The sequence below is a fragment of the Lycorma delicatula genome, chromosome 10 (assembly GCF_047948215.1).
Source record: "Lycorma delicatula isolate Av1 chromosome 10, ASM4794821v1, whole genome shotgun sequence".
NCBI classification, from domain to species: Eukaryota; Metazoa; Arthropoda; class Insecta; order Hemiptera; family Fulgoridae; genus Lycorma; species Lycorma delicatula.
Genome location: NC_134464.1, coordinates 23071903 through 23091144, shown reverse-complemented (window position 1 = coordinate 23091144; position 19242 = coordinate 23071903). Strand labels below are relative to the sequence as shown.

Below are 19242 nucleotides of genomic sequence, written 5' to 3'. Positions count from 1 at the left end.
TTTTAACGAATACTTGTAAAAATATATGCGTAAATCGTTTATACATTTTTAATAAGATTTTTAATGGCGGAGGTTTATGTAAGAATCAAGCAACAATTAAAATACCGGTATTCATTTGTAGTAAAATTCTGTAAAAATTTATTCATCATTGGACACCTACTAAGTCACTTAACGTGAGTAAAAACAATGTTACATGATAAAAACCTCATTCCACTCCTACCATATCAATGCTGAAAAAAATAAACCAGTGATATTACACATTCGTTCTTGAGTATCGCACACTTAAGTTACACCGCCCCCAAAGATTACTCCAGTAACTAACCAATCAGAATGCCGTATCTTCCTTACCAATCAAAATTTCGAATACGATTGACCAATCAAAAAGTCACTAATTCCCACCAATCAGAATTGAAAAGGAGACTAAGAAATGATAAGATATTAATTTCCAACCAATCATAATCCTTGTTCTTTAACCAATCATAATTTGAGAATAAAACTTACCAGGAGGAACAAACAATTTTTGACCGATAAGTTAGGTACCGTCCCTGAATGTTGATAATATTATATTATATACGGTTAAACATTTTACATTTAAATCAGACACAAAGACTGACAACCATCCAGACAAGAATTCATTTTGATGAAACACAAGAAAGGGAGTTATCCACATTATTTAATCCGAAAATCATAAAAACAATATTTATTAGTCCAAATCCATATATTATTCAATATTTTATGCAACCCTCTGTATCCATATATTACAAGCTTTGAATTTAATATGTGAATTTGTGTTTTTATAGATTTACTTTTAAAAAAATCTTAAAGGGAACCTGTTTGTACGCAAAATAACATATCAGGTGTTTTATTTCGTATTGTTCAACGTAATATCGATATCTCTGGAACTAGCGAGAATAACATACGGCCTTTTCTTGAATTGATAATTACATTTACGTACTTATAATTTATTTTAGTTTTTATTTTACTAGTCGAGAAAAGCTAATGTCCTAGAGCGGGTTCTTTTTCACCGAAAAGAAACTTTAGTCGAAATTCGTCGTTTTACTACAAATCTGAATGTTCTGCATCTTCTGGTAAATTATCTAATGCGTATCTCTTTTAGGAAGGCAGTTTAAATCTTATAGCTTTTTCGAATAAATCTATTTCGTGGCATTAATAATGTATGTCTAACGAATAAGTTATGCGATAATCTACACTATTACAAAAGTTTCCTCGGCGCAATCTTTACACTGCATTCTAACGAATAACTCACATTCGTGAATTTACAATACCTATTTTATATTCTTCTTGTATGTAACTATTTGCAGAGTCACGAATGTGCCACAAACATTTCTTTAGTGGTACGTGTTGTGGTTCGTTTTAAACGTACGACTGTAATATTTCAACGGTTCATAGTATAAGAGTATCAGTAAATACTTCTCTTTTCACAAGTCTCCAACTGATTCTATTCCAGAAAAAGCGAGACAAGAGGTACACAAACATTTCTACTCATTAGAGACAGTACAAACCCATCGTGAGTTTTTCATTCGTCACATTGAAGTAGATAAGCCGAAAAAAAAAGTTGGCACTGGTAATTCTAGAAAGTCATTGACAAAAAACATTCTTTTCTGCATAAAAATGAAAAACACACCATGTGCAAGGAATTCTGTTTCAATACATTTGGGATCAGTGAAGGAGTAAAAAGAGGGGCATTTAAATATTTGTCTCATACATGAGTTATAAAACCTGATAAAAGGGAGCACAAACCTCGCTCGTGTAGTAATGATGATATTTTATTAAAGAACACATTCATTCTTTTCCAGCCGTATAATCTCACTATTGTCGGCTAAAAGTGAATTTATCTATTTAGAATCATTGCTTAACATAACATTGATGTATAATATGTATGCAGATAAATGTAAGGAAAAAGGGAGAAAGGGTGTGTCGTGTGAAACTTATCGTAAATGTTTCAGAACTTACGAACTCTTATTTCATAAGCCTAAAAAAACATTTATACAAAACATGCTTGAAATTCAATGAGAGCAGCGAATCTGAAAAAAAATTAACACAAAAACCTACAAGGAGCATATAAATAGAAAAGAAGCTGCCATTAATCGAAGGGATGAAGAAAATGCAGCGGCAGCAGAAAAAAAATACTGATTATCTGGCATTCAATTTTGACCTTCAGGCTGTCTTGTACACACCAATAGGTGCTGCAGTGCCATTCTTTTATGTTCGAAAGCTGGCAGTCTACAATTTAACGATTTACAATTTAGGAGACGCGGACGTCCACTGTTACATTTGGGATAGAACTCAAGGGAATAGAGGCAGTAGCGAAATTTCTTAATCGTTTTCAAATACGCAATGTCGAAACCTGATATTGCCTATGTCAGAATTATATCCGATAGTTTTTGTGGTCAACTTAAAGAATTACAATTTTAGCGCAATATGCAGGTGCATATTTACATGCTGTAAACACCCATAAAAAACTACAAATTATAGATCTTGCTTATTTTGAACCTGAAGATGGTCAAATGGAGTGTGACTCGGCCTACTTTATGATAGAATTAAGAGCGAAGCGTATACCCTTTTATATTCCAGAGGATTGGGTATATATAATGAGATTGGTTCGAGTTAAGCCTTGTCCGTTTGCTGTTACCAAATTATTCCGTGATAATTTCTTAAATTTTAATCCTACAAATTTCCGAATAACCGATCAACAAAAAAAGGCGAAGAAGAGTAAAAAGAATAACTTCCAAGAAAACAAAGGATGAGGTAATCTCTGAATTTGAAGCTGGATTTACTTTTAACGATTGTGTTTGGTTTCAATACCGGAAATCAGTTCAGAATAAAAAAATTGGAAAAAACAAGATGATGAAGCCTAATTCACAATTTTGAAACCTAAAAGACAACAAAGACAAGAAATTAAACCTGTTGTTGCACATAAAAATAAAATTTTTATTTCTGTTGCCGAAAAAGTTTTTGTGCACCTATGCCAATAACATTTAATTTCCAGGTCATACCACGTGTTTTACGGAAACTTACAATCGTCGGAAGATAAAAAAGACAGGTTACCTGAAACTAGATTGAGACTACAGAAGAAAAAGAGAATAAAACAGAAGAAGGAAAACAATGTTTTTTTTTAATAAATAAATGTTTCAAATGTTAGTTTTAATCATGTGATATTGAACTTTTTACTAATTTTTTATATAGTTTTTAATTTTTTGTTACCTTAATTTTTAATTAACCTATTTTTTAATAAATTTACCAATACTTACATAAACTATTGAAAAAGGAAAAATTGAAAATATTATGTTATACTTAAAACGCTATTGTCACAAACGGAAAAGTAGTTACCCTATACGGTAACAGATTTTTAACGTAAAATTGTGTAACTGTAATTAAACGCAATTTTATTTTTGCTGAAATATTTTTATAACTTTTTGTATATTTTGGATATTCTAGTATGTCAGTTTACTTCTTATAATTACTGTTCCGCTTTAATGTTTTGTATCTGTATTTAAATTTTCATATTTTTTAAAACATCGAAATAAACTTATCAGAAATATGAATAGTCTAATTATTTAATGATTCCCGCAATCCTTTATCAATACTCCTCGCTAAACAGCATAAACTTAGCGGACAAAATGCAGAAAAAAAAATTGTTTACGAAGTAAATTGATGATTATGAAATATTCGATAGTTAATACTTTTTAATTTATTACAGATTAAAATTGTCGCATTAATGCAGAGTATGGAATATTGTTTTAATTTACTTTTAAAACTATATTAATGTCCAATTAAAGGTAATTATGTGTATAATCTACAAATAAAGAGGTAAAAAATCAGACAAATCTTAAACTGAATAAAAATGATGCGTCTGTAAAATTTAACATTGAAACTGTTTTTTTGTTCTCCTGAAAAGTTGAGTTTTTCACATTCGTTACTTCAGCATTATGGGAACGATATCTATGAGTGTCAACCGATAATATTACAGTCCATTTGTGTTAAAAATTTAGCGGTGAAAGTTTGGGCGGCCATGTTGAAGTTGCAAAGAAGCAGGGTAGGCGAGGTGTTTGGGATACGGTTTCGAGCCGGACCTGTACCGGAGCGGAACGGTGATCATAATGCACCGGTTCTAAATTACGTTCAGGTGCCCATCTCCCGCCTGAGGAGGAGGTGTAAAGCCTCCTCCTCAGGCCTCGCGATGGATGCATGGAGAAAGAATGGCACACCACGATTAACGGAAGGTCCTTGTATAGATTTATACAGGACTTGGGGAATGGTACGCCTTACGAACTTGAACCAATATTCGTTCCGGTTCTGCCTGGCAGCTGGTAAGCTGTGCGTCTGCGAGGAGGTCAAGTCGAACGAACATATAAGTGAACTCGTTACCAGGGAAAATGGAGCCCAAAACTGTTAGCTGACTACTGTTGGAATCTAAAGAGGGATCTACCAACAGAAAATTACAGTAGAAAGTCCAAAAGAAATAGATTTTAGGCGAGTACAAAATGCATGTAATTTATTGTCATTATGTTCACAATTTTTTGTTTCAAAAGAAACTTCAATTACAAAAAACTGAGTCTGATAGAAAAAAATGTATTAACATATGTGAAATCAGCTTAAAAGATGCTATAAGTATCAGCCATTCATCTCATTTAACAAAAAAATAAATAAATTTTGTTAACCAGTGCAATCAGTAGATCTACTAATACTATCTGTAATACTATTTAAATCTTACCTGAAAGAAAACCAAGAAAGAATAATCTGACACGTGCTATCTGTCTGGTGATTCCCCCGTTTTTATTTTGTTCGACGTAAAGTTCGTCTACAGCTGTTATTTGCACTTCTTCCATTTTGTAATTTAGCGCTCGATCTCTGTGCGCCGGTAGCCTAAACAATGCCTCTTCTATAGTAACGCTTAACTGCTTCATATCCTCGTAACTCTGCGAACCGATTTTGAACAACTGTGATATCTGAAAATTAACAGAAAAGAAATTTTATTTAAAGCGATTATAAAAAAAAAATTACGTAACACCTTAAGTATAAATTTTATTCCATATGATATTAGAAAAAGAGATAACTAGATAGATTACAGCATGTTTATTACCCTTCGATCAATTTTATGTTAATCTACAGAATTTTATTTTATTAGTAAATGTCTTATCAAAGAACCGAACATTAACCATTTAATTCTACTTTACTGCCGTGTAAAATACACAAAAAAAATCTAAAGTATATATTAATAATGTGTAATAATTCATTTATTCTCAATGTATTCGTCCGATTTGGATGTTTTTAATTGTACTTAATGATTTACCAGTTGACGACCATTTTTTTTAATGATAACCAGTATTTCCTTCAAGAAAGGTTAATTAAAAAAATTAAAAATACGATTATTTATTTTGATAAGCTTAGTAAGAAAAGGCCCTACGAGCAGGTTGACCTGGCGGGCGGCTCCCCGGAATACGAAAGTAACCTTCCGACAAAATATCAATGGATTCTAAACGGATAATCGATAGTATTTTCAGTATCGATTTATTTTTATCGAAAATAGTTGTGTTTTAACATCTGCTACGATACGGAATGAATCAATTCCGGTAAAATTTATTAATTTACTAGTAGACCCGGCAATACTTCGCTATTGCTAGCTTTGAATGTATATATATATATATATATCATATATATATTAAATGAACACAATTGAAAATTTGATAAAACATTAAAAAAATGAACATCACAAAATTTAACCTTTCACTTTATCTCTTTTTCCCCTTTGTCCCTATTTTCCTTTTTCTCTATTTCCCTTTTTCCTTCTTCACTTTTCCCCTATTTCCCTTTTTTCGGCATGTAAATCGGTCCAGCAGTTTTTAGTTTATAGCGGACATACATACGAAACATTACCTTTTATATATATAGAAGAAGAAAGTCTGTTTATATATTTGTTTCGTAAATATTTCGACACCGGCGTCACCTAGCGGTTATAGTTTTTTGCAAAATTTGTCTTTTCACATAACTAATGTATATTCTGAATATGAGCCAAATGGGACCATAAATACAATTTTTCCAAATATCTCAACCCCAGAGCCATCTAGCGGGTCCAAGTTTTGCAGTTTGTTAGTTAATCTTCCACGTTTATTAGTCATTTAACAACGCTGTTGTACTACAAACCTAAAAAAACTTGTTTTCCGACATCAAATTTTGTGTTTTACATTGGATGTCTTAAAAACTACCAGAGTTAATGTTCTGGGACCAGTTTATCGTATTTCCCAGCTCAAATTACAGCTGAATTTAAACCGCTAATTTCAACATTACAGCTGAAATTAAACAATCAGCTTTACTCCTTAATTTTGGTCTCAAAAATTACAGTAGGGCTTCTTTTTATTAAAAGAGCTGAAATCCGAGCGAAATTTTTCGCTAGCCGTAACTCGAAAAAAAGCGTTTCTAGTCCTATTTTTATACGAACGTTTTTCATTATTTTCACCCGTAGAACATGTTCTGAAAGTTTCTTCGTGGGTCACTCTTTATACACCTATTTTTAGCCTTTTAAGATAAAAGCCGACAATGAAACGTACCGAGGATTCCTGCCTTCGACAGACTACTAAGGAGGAGAATTAAGTATGTAAATATGCAGGTAATGAATTAAATAAAAAATTATTCCACTCTTTGAATAAAAGTTAGATTTTCGGGAGTAACTATACCGATTCCCTGACCTACATTTAGCTTTGTATTTCCAGACTGATGGGCCGATTCGGATGAAAATTTACACTTCTGTGTATGGAGTAGCATTGATATCATTTACTTTGAATCAAAGTAGTTCAAGGGGAAAGAGAGATACGCATCCTATGGGTTCCTATCTCAAAATTTTGTTTAAAGGGTAGGTAATTTTTGCATATAACTTAATGGCTCTTAAAAATTAAAATTAACACCCTAAAATTTTTTAGGAGTTTTCGTCTTATTCAAACCAATAAAGTGATGTGGAGCAAAAAAAAACTTTTTCCTGCTTTGTCGTTTCTGTACTTACAATCACATTCTTGTATTAATTTGATGATTCCCTTACTTGCGCAATTATGTGTTTGCGTAATTATATTCAGCGGGCGATAAAAATCCCTATCGTTCGCCTTTTTTTGTTAGTCATCGTTTTGCTTGATTCTTCAAACTGGATAAAGTGATTTTTATTAAATTTTGTGAGATAACGTCTGATTATGGGTAATCGATGCATTTAATTTTGATTACAATCGGTCAGGAATTGGGGTATTTGGATCATCATGAGTCCTGTATCTCAAAATTTTATTCAAAGAATGAAATAATTTGTTTAATTCTATACTTGTATACATACATACTTAATTTTTCTCCTAATTAGTCTGAGAGCGGAATCCTCGGTACAATTCAATTCCGGCTTTTATCTTACTTAAACGGCAAAAAATCAAATTTTAAAATACAATCTTTTGTTTAAAAAAACTTCAACGATAAGTTTATTTCTGTAAGCAGATTTTTAAAAATTTAATCTTATATATATATAAAGCCGAAAGTTTGTTTAACTGTATATTTGTTATGGCATCACGTAAGAACCAACCGAGCGATTGCTTCCAAATTTGCAGGATACACTCATGTTATCCCAGGGAAGGTTTTAAGCCATAGACCGAGGGAGGCCCTCTTGTTAGTTAAGTTATGAATTTAAGATATTCATTAAAGAATAAAAAGATATATTTCTGTCACCGTGGCAACAGAAATAAGTAACGAATTTTTCGTCGTTAAAGGTGTGTGTACTTCAGTTGCCATAGTTAAAACTATTCTACCTTTTGTAATTAGTTTTTTTCAGATTTCTTAAAGCCTGAATTACTGTATTATTTATGACTATTCTCACAACCATGAGAGTAACTAATACTGTGGAGGATCAGGGAGCGGAGCCTCGGGCTAGAATGGAACGGCGAGTTCTGTGCCCTTATTGTAGGCCCCAAGGAGCCACTGGGTCGACTCCGGGGTTCGCCTGGGACGACCTGAGCCCCGGGGATAATAATAGTTATAACAGCTATCCCCTAAGGAATAATTTGCGGAGAAAATTTATTACAATGTTCCAAAGTTAAAAAAATATATTTTTGTCAGACGACAAAATGTGTGTTTGTATGAGTAGGTACGTAACTATCTATATTGGTCTGCATTTGCTCTTATAACGCTGGACTTCGTAGACCGATTTTCTTTAAACTTAGTGAACAGGTAACACCTTCGGGGGAAAGAATGAATTAAATTTTTGAAAAAAAAAAATGGAAAAAGGATGTTTTGGCCGAAATAAAAGTTTAAATCTTTATTGGAGCGCTTTAAGAAAAAAATTATTTTTACTAGTTGTAGTTTTTTTTAATCGAGATCACAAATTACAAAGAAAAAAATTATTTAATAATCATTCCCTCTCTAAAAAAGACTTTTCTTATGTTTTTCTGTTTTTAGCTGTACTTTGCTTCAGAATAATGATAATGGGGGGGGGGGGTTCTACATTTTGAACATCAATAGGCCTTAAAACTACTTTAAATATTTTTTTTATCATACTCTAGTGTTCTGTGGTAACGAGAAATATTTTCTAAATTTTTTAAATAAAATAAAAACTATCTCTTAAGTTACCCATTGCATTTAAAATGTAAAACTCATGATTTTTGCTAGCCATTACTACATAGTAATAACTATAAGGAAGTAAATAAATATAAAGAATAAAAAATAACTAAATATGTATAAGGAATATACTAAATATTTCTCGAAAAAAAATTTAATTTCCACCCAGTTCCTACAAAATTATAACTTTGTATATTTAGAATTATGGCTATATCTTTGTATCTTTTAAACAATTTTAGAAAGCTTTTTATTTTTAATTTATTATCACGACTTGGGGACTACTTTCTTAAAAATTAATTTGTACCCGAAACTTCCCCTCGGGTATGGGAAACAAAATGAATAAAAAGTTTCTCAATTTCAAATTTTTTAACGATCAAAACGTATTTTTTTTTAACAATAAAAGGTGTAAAAAATACCTTAATATCCTTATGTTGATGGGGAGCTCCCAAATTTAAAAAAAAAATCTAATAATGTGTTTTTATATTTCGATTTTAATTTATCTAAAATCAGTTTTAGTGATATTTTAATCATTAAAATAAGCCTCTTGATACATGGAGTATCCAAACAGCTTAAAATGATTGAAATAAAAAACCATTCTGGCTACTCCAGAAATGAATTGCGTAACTTGACCGACATAAACAGGAAAGTTATGCGATTCATTGGCGGTTTCTTTTTTTAACAATAAATCAGTCTTCATTTTCGACAACACTTATTATAAATACTGACCTGGGGTGCGTGTTCTACAGGCAATCCTAATTTCTTTAAGTCGCTACCGAACTCCTTTACTCCTTGGTAATCGCCTTGTATCGCATACGCCGCGAATTGACTCAGTTTATTCGTTAATCTTTCCGCTTTAGTCACCTGTCCCGGTCTGACTCCGGGTCTTTCTTTATAAAATATGAATTGTAATTTTACTGTGAATATTTTTCCAAACTGGTCGTATTGCTGAGCACCTGTATAAGCAAATAAAAAAAAATTATTTGTTTTTCAAAATCATGTTATTTATTATACAGAGTGATTCAGGAGGAAAGAGAAATAATTTTTTAACTGATTCTCTGATTCCTCCTCTATGAATCATGAGACCTTGCCGTTGGTGAGGGGGCTTGAGTGCTCAGGGATACAGAGTAGCTGGACCGAAGGTGCAACCATATCGGAGAGGTATCTGTTGAGAGCCAGACTAAGGAATGATTCCTGAAAGAGGGCAGCAGCTCTTTCAGTAGTTGTTAGGGGCGTGAGTCAGGACGACTTAAACGGCCGTATCAACATCACTCAGTCCTCTGAGTACTGCGCAGCTGAAAGCAATGGAAAACTACAGCTGCTTTTTTTCCAAGAAAATGTGGCTCTCTGCATTTTCACATAGCAATAATGGAGGCGCCTTCCTTGGTAAAATATTCCGGAGGTAAAATAGTCCCCCGTTCGGATCTCCGGGTGGGGACTACTAAGGAAGGGGTCACCAGAAAATTAAAAAATAACATTCTACGAGTCGGAGCGTGGAATGTTAGAAGCTTAAAAAAGGTTGGTAAGCTAGAAAATTTAAAAACGGAAATGGGTAGGACAAATGTGGATCAGGCCACGTTTGGAGTATGTAAAACAAATTGTTGGGGATGTAGGATGTAGAGGGTATACCGAAATGAAACGACTAGCACCAGATAGGGAATCTTGGAGAGCTGCATCAAACCAGTCAAATGACTGAAGACAAAAAAAAAAAAACTGATTCTAGAGCTTGAAATAAAGAAAAAATTTCATACAAATATATGTTCGAAAACGCATTGTTATACAGTTAGGCTAGTGAAAAATTTTGCCCCGGTTTTCAGTTCCTCCGGTGAAATGCAGCCATGGTGAACTTTTTACGGCGTTATATAAAGGATAAACTTCATAGTTTCTTATGTTTTTTGACCTAAAATATTGAATAAAGCAGGTCCCAGTACTGGATCTCCGGTAGTTTCCATAAACTACTTTGGATATCTAAAGTAAACAGAAAAATTCAGTGACCTTCTTTTTACATATTTTTTTAGGTTGGAAGTACAATACCTTTGTTAAATAACTTATAAATGTTATTGTCAAAACGTGTAGATAATTTAATTCTGAGAAAATTCATGTAATAAAGTCTATTTTTTTTGTCTTCAGTCATTTGACTGGTTTGATGCAGCTCTCCAAGATTCCCTATCTAGTGCTAGTCGTTTCATTTCGGTATACTCCCAACATCCTATATTCCTAATAATTTGTTTAATTATTCCAAACGTTGCCTGCCTGCACAATTTTTTCCTTCTACCTGTCCCTCCAATATTAAAGCGACTATTCCAGGATGCCTTAATATGTGGCCTATAAGTCTGTCTCTTTTTTAACTATATTTTTCCAAATACTTCTTTCTTCATCGATTTGCCGCAACGCCTCTTCATTTGTCACTTTAACCACCCATCTGATTTTTAACATTCTCCTATAGCAGCACATTTCAAAAGCTTCTAATCTTTTCTTCTCAGATACTCCGATTGTCCAAGTTTCACTTCCATTTAAAGCGACACTCCAAACATATATTTTCAAAAAATATTTTTCTGACATTTAAATTAATTTTTGATGTAAACAAATTATATTTCTGACTGAAGGCTCGTTTCTCTTGTGCTATTCGGCATTTTATATCGCCCCTCCTTCGTCCATCTTTAGTAATTCTACTTCCTAAATAAGAGAATTCGTCTACCTCCATAATCTTTTCTCCTCCTATTTTCACATTCAGTGGTCCATGTTCGTTGTTTCTACTACATTTCATTACTTTCGTTTTGTTCTTGTTTATTTTCATGCGGAAGTTCCTGGGTAGGACTTCATCAATGCCATTCATTCTTTCTTTTAAATCTTTTTTACTCTCAGCTAGAATTAATATATCATCAGCAAATCGTAGCATCTTTATCTTTTCACCTTTTACTGTTACTCCGGATCTAAAGTGTTCTTTAACATCATTACCTGCTAGTTCTATGTAAAGATTAAGAAGTAACGGGGATAGGGAACGTATTTCCTTGTCGGACTCCCTTTCTTATTACGACTTCAATTATTACTGTTGCTGTTTGATTCCTGTAAATGTTAGCGACTGTTCTATCTCTGTATTTGAACCCTAATTTTTTTAAAGTCTATGAAAATAAAAAAAGAAATTAACTTTTTATTATTAAAAACAAAACAACAGAAAAATATTATGAATTTGTAAAAACTGAAAACATTTGTTTTTAGCACGGTAAATTTAGACCTTTGTAAAATAAAATACTGTGAAATACATTTATTATTACATATCACAATATATTAAAATACCTTGAAAAATAAAATTAAAATACTCATCGTGGTTTATACTAATTTAATTTACAATTAATATTTGAATATTACACCATTGACATCAAGCATTTTTTAACTTGGTACATTTTCTGTCGTCAACCTAATGACATCTTTGCGTTCCTTGCTGAGGGCAACAACAGTGAGAATGCGAGCAATCTGTTCATCACTTTTTAACCTACCGGGTTGGTTTAGTGGTGAAGGCATCTTCCCAAATCAGCTGATTTGGAAATCGAGAGTTCCAGCGTTCAAGTCCTAGTAAAGTCAGTTATTTTTACACGGATTTGAATACTAGATCGAGGATACCGGTGTTCTTTGGTGGTTGGGTTTCAATTAACCACACATCTAATGAATGGTCGAACTGAGACTGAACAAGATTGTACTTCATTTACACTTATATATATCATCCTCATTCATCCTCTGAAGTAATACCTGAACGGTAATTCCCGGAGGCTAAACAGGAAAAAGGAAGGAAGTTAATCACTTTTTACTTGTATACCTTCTATTTCATCCATCCCCGTAAACAGTAATCTAAGAAGTAAGGACCGGTGATCTAGGTAACTAGTTTTTAGCCCTCATATATCCAAATCATTTATCAGTATATTTTTCATTTAGAAATTGTCTTACTTCATTCGTGATATGCATTGTGGTTCTGTATCAAGTTGGTAATAGTACATTTCAATTCATTTCGCTAATGAGAAATTTTTAAGCTATTTAAAATTTTCAAATAATTTCTCCTCCTGATTTCGTTGTTCTAGTAGAAAGGACGTGTTATTTGGTTGTCGATCATACCACACCATACGTTCACCGAAAATTGTTGCTAGAAATTTGATTCGACTACAGCATGTAGGTTTTCTTCAGACCACTGATGTGAATTCCGTGTATTGTTTATGCCATTACGGATGAAAGTAGTTTGTCTGAAAATTGTATGAACAGAATTATTGTTACCCACTGACAAAACTGCAGTCGTCTGGTGCGGTCACCAAAATGAAGGTGATGAACCTTTTGAATGTAATAAGGAAGCACTCCGTGAAATGTAACGTTCTCCATACTAGTTTGTGAAATATTGAATTGTGTAGAAATTCTTCGCGTGCTCATTCTAGGACTCAGCTATACCATCTGAAGACTGTTTTCCTTTCAATACCATGTACCGGTTGACGTTCAGCTGAAACAACAGCGCTGGGAAGTGTACCGTTCTCACCATTACTAAAAACTCAAAGGTCTAAATTTATTGTATTAAAAACAATTGTTTTTATTTTTTACAAATGTATAACATTTTTCTCTTACGCTTCGCTCTATTTTGTTTTTAATAATAAAAGTTGTTTTTTTTTCATATACTTTAGTTCATCAATATTTTCAGAATTAAATTCTCTAAGTTTTTATAATAAAATTTATGCATTTATTAGTCAGTCATTTATTAATATTTAACAAAGTTATTGTACTTCAAACCTAAAAAAAACAACGTGGTGTGTTACCGGAGATACAGTTTGGGACCAGTTTTATTCGATTTTCCAGGTCAAGAAACATATAACTCACCGGTTGGTTTAGTGGTGAACTCGTCATCGCAAATCAGCTGATTTCGAAGTCAAGAGTTCTAAGGTTCAATTCCTAATAAAGAAAGTTACTTTTATACGGATTTGAATATTAGATCGGGGATACCGGGTTTCAATTAACCACACATCTCAGAAATGGTCGACCTGAGACTGTACAAGATTATACTTCACTCATACTCATACCATCCTCATTTATCCTCGGAAGTAATACCTTATGTTGTTTCTGGTGGCTAAACAGAAAAAGAGAGAGGTCAAAAACATAAGAAACCATAAGGATTATCCCTTATATAACGCCTTAAAAATTTCAGTATGACCTCATTTCAGAGGAAGCTGAGATCCGGAGGAAAGTTTTCGTTAGCCGTTACACGATAACAAAGCGTTTTCGGACTTATGTTTGTATGGAATTTTTTCCTTATTCCAAGCACTTGGATCAGTTTACAAATTATTTATCTTTTCTACTGAATTATTTGTATGTACTATATATATATATATATATATATATATATATATATATATATATATATATATTAATATTAACTTAAATGTAATTTATTTAAGTTTATTTTCCTCTTGATTTGAGGACAAACGTTTAAATTAAATACTATGTTTCACTTATAATTCTCTAAGCTTTCTCAGGTGACATTCATACACACATCATATAAAATTCTCTTCATACTAAAAAATTAAGGATGGTCTATTTATTTATTTAGAATGGTCTACCCATCCTAAATAACAGTATTTTATCCCCACCCTTGTAGTAACAGATCCCCTACTCATACCTGAATCATCTTATCTTTAAATAATTATCAACAGCACAAAAATATTAGACAAAGAACAAAATACATATAAAAGGAACACTCTAGAAATTATACAGATCAAGAAAAATACATACGCTGTCAACAATAGAACAGACGTAGCCGGATTAAGCAACATATATGTTAATTTAATTTAAAAAATCATATTTATATTGTAAACCTAGTTTTAAGGAAAATAATGTTTAACGTTTGTAATTTTTGGAAAAAATATATACATTGTAAAGGATTCAGTACACAGGAAATAACAATCAGGTTATATAAAGAGATAACCTAAAGATAAGATGAGTCAGTTTAGAGTAGGGGGATCTATTACTACAAGGGTGGGAATAAAATATTATCTGGGATTAGACCAGTTAATTTTTTAGTATGAAGAGAATTTTATATGATATGTGTATATTGTCACCTGAGGAAGCTTAGAGAATTCTAAATGAACCATTGTGTATTTAATTTAAAAGTTTGTTTAGTTCATTGGTTAACCCAAGAAATTAATAAAGAAAATATTTTAAAGTAAAATATGTATATTTATTATTATTATTATTATTATTATTATTATATATATATATATATATATATATATTAATTATATATATGTAGTGTTCAAAAAATGGCTTTAGGATTTTAATATCAATTCATATTAATTAATACCTTATATATATATTTTAAATTACTAAGATTATTTTATGATTTTAAATGACTATTACTACAAAACGTTTTCTTTATTTTAGGTAAACTTTTACATACACCAAGTTGGGTAATGTATAGATCATCTATCCATGTCCGTTTTTGCAGACACAGCGTATTTAAGTCATGAAAATGGTCAGTCCATAAATATCGTAAAATTCGTAACTGTTTCGAAGCTTTCGATCCTCCTTCTAGACAAAAAATTTGTGATTAGGTGAAAAAATTTGAAAACACTGTATCTGTTCACAACAAACCACACTCAGGAAGGCAAAAAACTGCACGTTCTTCTAAAAATATTTCTCTTGTAAGAGAAGTGTCGCGAAAGAGTCATCAACATCAATTTTACGGCCATCTCAAGAAGTACGCATTCCTTGGATTAGTTTTTTGAGAAATTTACATAAAAATTTATATGAATACAAAATTCAGCTTAATCACTAGCTGTAGGGACGAATCATGATCAACAGAAATTTTATTATTTAGATGTTATAGAAAAAAGCCACAGATCCACATTTTACAAATAAAATCATCTTTAGCTATGAGGCTTATTTATCGTTAAACGGTTCAATTAATAAACAAAACTATCGTATTTGGGGGAAGAAAACCCTTAAATGATTCACGAATCATCTTATGCATAAAAATTTACGGTTTGGCGCGATTTATGGTCCAGAGGAATCATCGGCCCATTTTTCTTTGAAGACAACGAATTGCTGTTTACGGTGAATGTAGAGCATTAAAATGAGTCGCTAACAGCCGTTTTATGGTCTCAATTAAATGGAATTGACACCGATGACCTTTTTTCTCAACAAGATGGAGCTACATGCCATAAAACTCGAGAAATCATCGCCTTATTGCGCACGAGATTTCCCGGACATTAATGATGAAGTGGCCGCCAATGCGACCTGAACCGTTTAGACTTTTGTCTTTGGGGTTATTTGAAAAACAAATTTTATGCTAATAATTCAGCAAATATTTCAGTTAAAAAGATAACAACCCAGCCATCTATGCGAAATTGATGCACTCGTGCTCGAAAATATTCTAATAAATTTCAGTGTTCGAATCGATGCCTACCAACGTAGCCATGGGGGACAATTTTTTTTTTAACCTTCGGTGTTTCGGAGGATGAGATGAATGATTTGTAGCGTGTCTGAAAATGCCATGCCTGACCGGGACTCGAACCTGGGACCTCTCGATGAAAGGCCGAGACGCTACCACTCGCGCCACGGAGGCCGGCGGTGGATAATTAAACAATAATATCTTTCATGTTTAACTGAAGTGAATAGTACTATCCGAAATATTTCATATCCATTGATTTTTACACAAACAAAATCCTAATGCCATTTTTGGAACACCCTTTACACACGCGCGCGAGCACACACACACACACACACACACAAAAGTGTTCCAAAAATACTGTTCCGACATCGGCGAACTAATGACAATCTAACAAGTTTATAAAATAGCGCTTCCTAGTTAAATCAAATCGATACAGACTCAATAATGAGTTGACTCAATAAAATTATAGAAGTGAAAGTTATCAAAAATCATTTTATTTCAAAATTTCCCGATTCTTAAATTATATTTTTAATTATTTTGCTTATTAAGATTCGAGTGAGAAAATAACAAAACGTTTTCTTACCGTGGAGGAAGACTCCTCAGAATATTTTCCGCTGATCTCAGTGGCGAAGTGGTAGCGACTCGGCCTTTTATCCGGAGGTCCCGGATTCGAATCCTGGTCAGGCATGTAATTTTTCGTACGCCAAAAAAATTCCGCGCACAAGCTTATGTGATGATATCATCAAGCATTAATTTAATTTTTTTCGGGCTATAGCTTGAGTTCAGGTTCAATTCGAAATCCAAGCGTAAGTTTTATTAAAAATCCGAAATACATTTTGAGATAATGGCTGAATCTGGAGAGAGAGGAGGGGGGGGGGAAATTTTGGGAGTTCAGCATGAGCTTGCCGAATAACATTTTTTTATAACAATAAATTTATTTTTTTTTAATAAACATACTATTGGAATTATTAAAATATCTTTTGAAATCCTTCGATTCTATATTTTTTTTGTTTTAATCGATATATTTTCTTACCGATCTCAGAGACTGAGTAGCACGGTTGAAGTGGTAGTTCTTGAAACGGATCCTTATCGTCCTTATTGTTAAACAATTGCAACACAGGATTCTCCCCTTGATATACTAGTTTAATAAAAACCTTCTTCCAGAACCTGAAAAACAGACATAATATATCACAAAAAAACAATATATTTTTTAAAATTACTAAGGAAAACATATTTTTCTCTGTTTGACTTACAAATCTTATTTTTATTAACACCCACCTTCATTCACACACTCGCATTCAACTGCTAAGTAATTTATGTATACCTTTGTCCGGTAATCTTTTTCTTATTCGGCTGTCTAAGTTGCATTTCCCATCCGGATCCTGTGTAATGTATTCTCGGAAAATCTTCTAGAGGTTGAGATACGTCCTCGTCGAACAAGGGTGTCGGAGGTGTTTCTTGAGATTCGGTCCTCTCGAGAGGTCTTGATTGCTCAAGGTCTTCCTGTGTTATCGCGTCATTGATAATCGTTGTTAAATCAGCTTTAATGTAAAAGAAAAAAAAAATGTCACTATTCAGTCCAGTTTATTGTTGACAAATAAACATATAAACAAGAGATAAATATTACAAATTATAAAACACGACTGCCCCCCCAAAAAAAAAACATTACTGACAAACATTGCTCTGTTTGTTCTGGTTTGGTTCCACGTGATTTTGTTTTATATTAGCAAATAACCCGTTTGAATTTTGAAAATCGGAAGACTGGTCGCGAAGATATAATAACATTTCCGAATAACCGTCATCTGTTAGATCGAGAGTGAACGTGATGTTTGCAAATGTTATCCTTTAACCTACTAACAAATACCCTGTTTGAATTTTGAAAATCCGACGATTGTTTGCAGAGATATTATAAGAGCACCCCATTACACCTTCCGAAACAGCGCCCCAGGATCACCCTGCTTATTACCGATTGATGGTGATGATTGGTCTAGCCTAGCACGTGGTGCTCGCATCATCTCATCACTCTAGCCTCACACGCAGTCCCACGGGAAGCTCATTATTATTAAACAGAAATATCTTAAACTTATTTAATATTATTTTATTTAACTTAAATTTAATTCTATTACTTTTTTAATATTATTCATTCAATTGATTCGAATCATTCAGTTCAAACCCAGCTCACACAGTGATAGAGGCTCACACATCACAGTTCATAAAGCTTGTGATTCAACCGGCAAATCTCCACTACTATATATACATATAATATATATACATATATTATATATGTATATATATGTAGCCTATGACACTCCTGGTAACTTAAGGATTCCAACGCGGGGTCATACATCTAAACAGCCGTTGAGCTGTTACGGTGAAACGACCAAACATAAATACATTACGCTCATTTTTGGGCAGTCGTGTAAAAGAATAATTTTTTATTTAATTGCAATATTAACTTTTTTAAATGATTAATAAGGGAATTTCATAGATTCATCAAGATTTCTCGTATTATGAAAATATATATAACCTATTTTTAAAATATGTTACTTTTGTACGATACGCTGTATCAAATTATTTACAACATTTACTGATTATCATAAAGTTACTGATGCAATGATTTTCTTTCTTAAAATTATAAAAACGTTCCTTGCATTTACCTATCGTGGTTTCATACATATTAAGATTTAGGCGTTATTTAATTAGAGGAACTTATATTGCTCGCGTTATATCTTTGCCGATAATTTTGAAGATAACACTAGTTACATCGAGGAAGATATTTTTTTATTCTCCGATAATTTTCTTTTAATCTATGAAATTCTGTTTTATTGAAGAATTTTGTCTTCATTAACAATTCAAAGCAAATAATTTAAAATGACCTACAAGTATTTTTTAAACTAAAAATTTCTTAATAACCAGAGTTTTTCCATTTTTATAACAAAATTTGGCCGTTTTTGGACCTCTATTTTTTCCAGTAATTGGCTTTTCTTTTCAAATAATCACGATTTCAATAAAAATTAATGATTTAAAAATAAAACTAATTCGTTATAACAAGCTAAACTAATTAAAACTAATTCGTTATGAATAAAAAAATGGACGTAGAAATTAAAAACAACACTTATTAAGTCATTGATAAAATGTAATTATAAATAATAAAAAAAATAATAAAATTATGCAGGGCGCCCTTATCTTACAACAGTGATTCCTAACCTTTTTTGACCGACGACACACTT

The 19242-nt window shown here is 32.4% G+C and overlaps 1 protein-coding gene across 1 annotated transcript in view; it reads right to left on the bottom strand.

Annotated features, from left to right (window-relative positions):
- Positions 1–19242, bottom strand: part of stnB (stoned B) — an 87105-nt gene that overhangs the window by 38125 nt on the left and 29738 nt on the right. The window contains exons 7-10 of the mRNA XM_075377881.1: positions 17337–17553; positions 17046–17179; positions 9325–9551; positions 4736–4970 (exon numbers count right to left, since the gene is read on the bottom strand). Coding sequence (XP_075233996.1) covers positions 4736–4970; positions 9325–9551; positions 17046–17179; positions 17337–17553 — 813 coding nt within the window. The remainder of the gene's footprint in view (positions 1–4735; positions 4971–9324; positions 9552–17045; positions 17180–17336; positions 17554–19242) is intronic.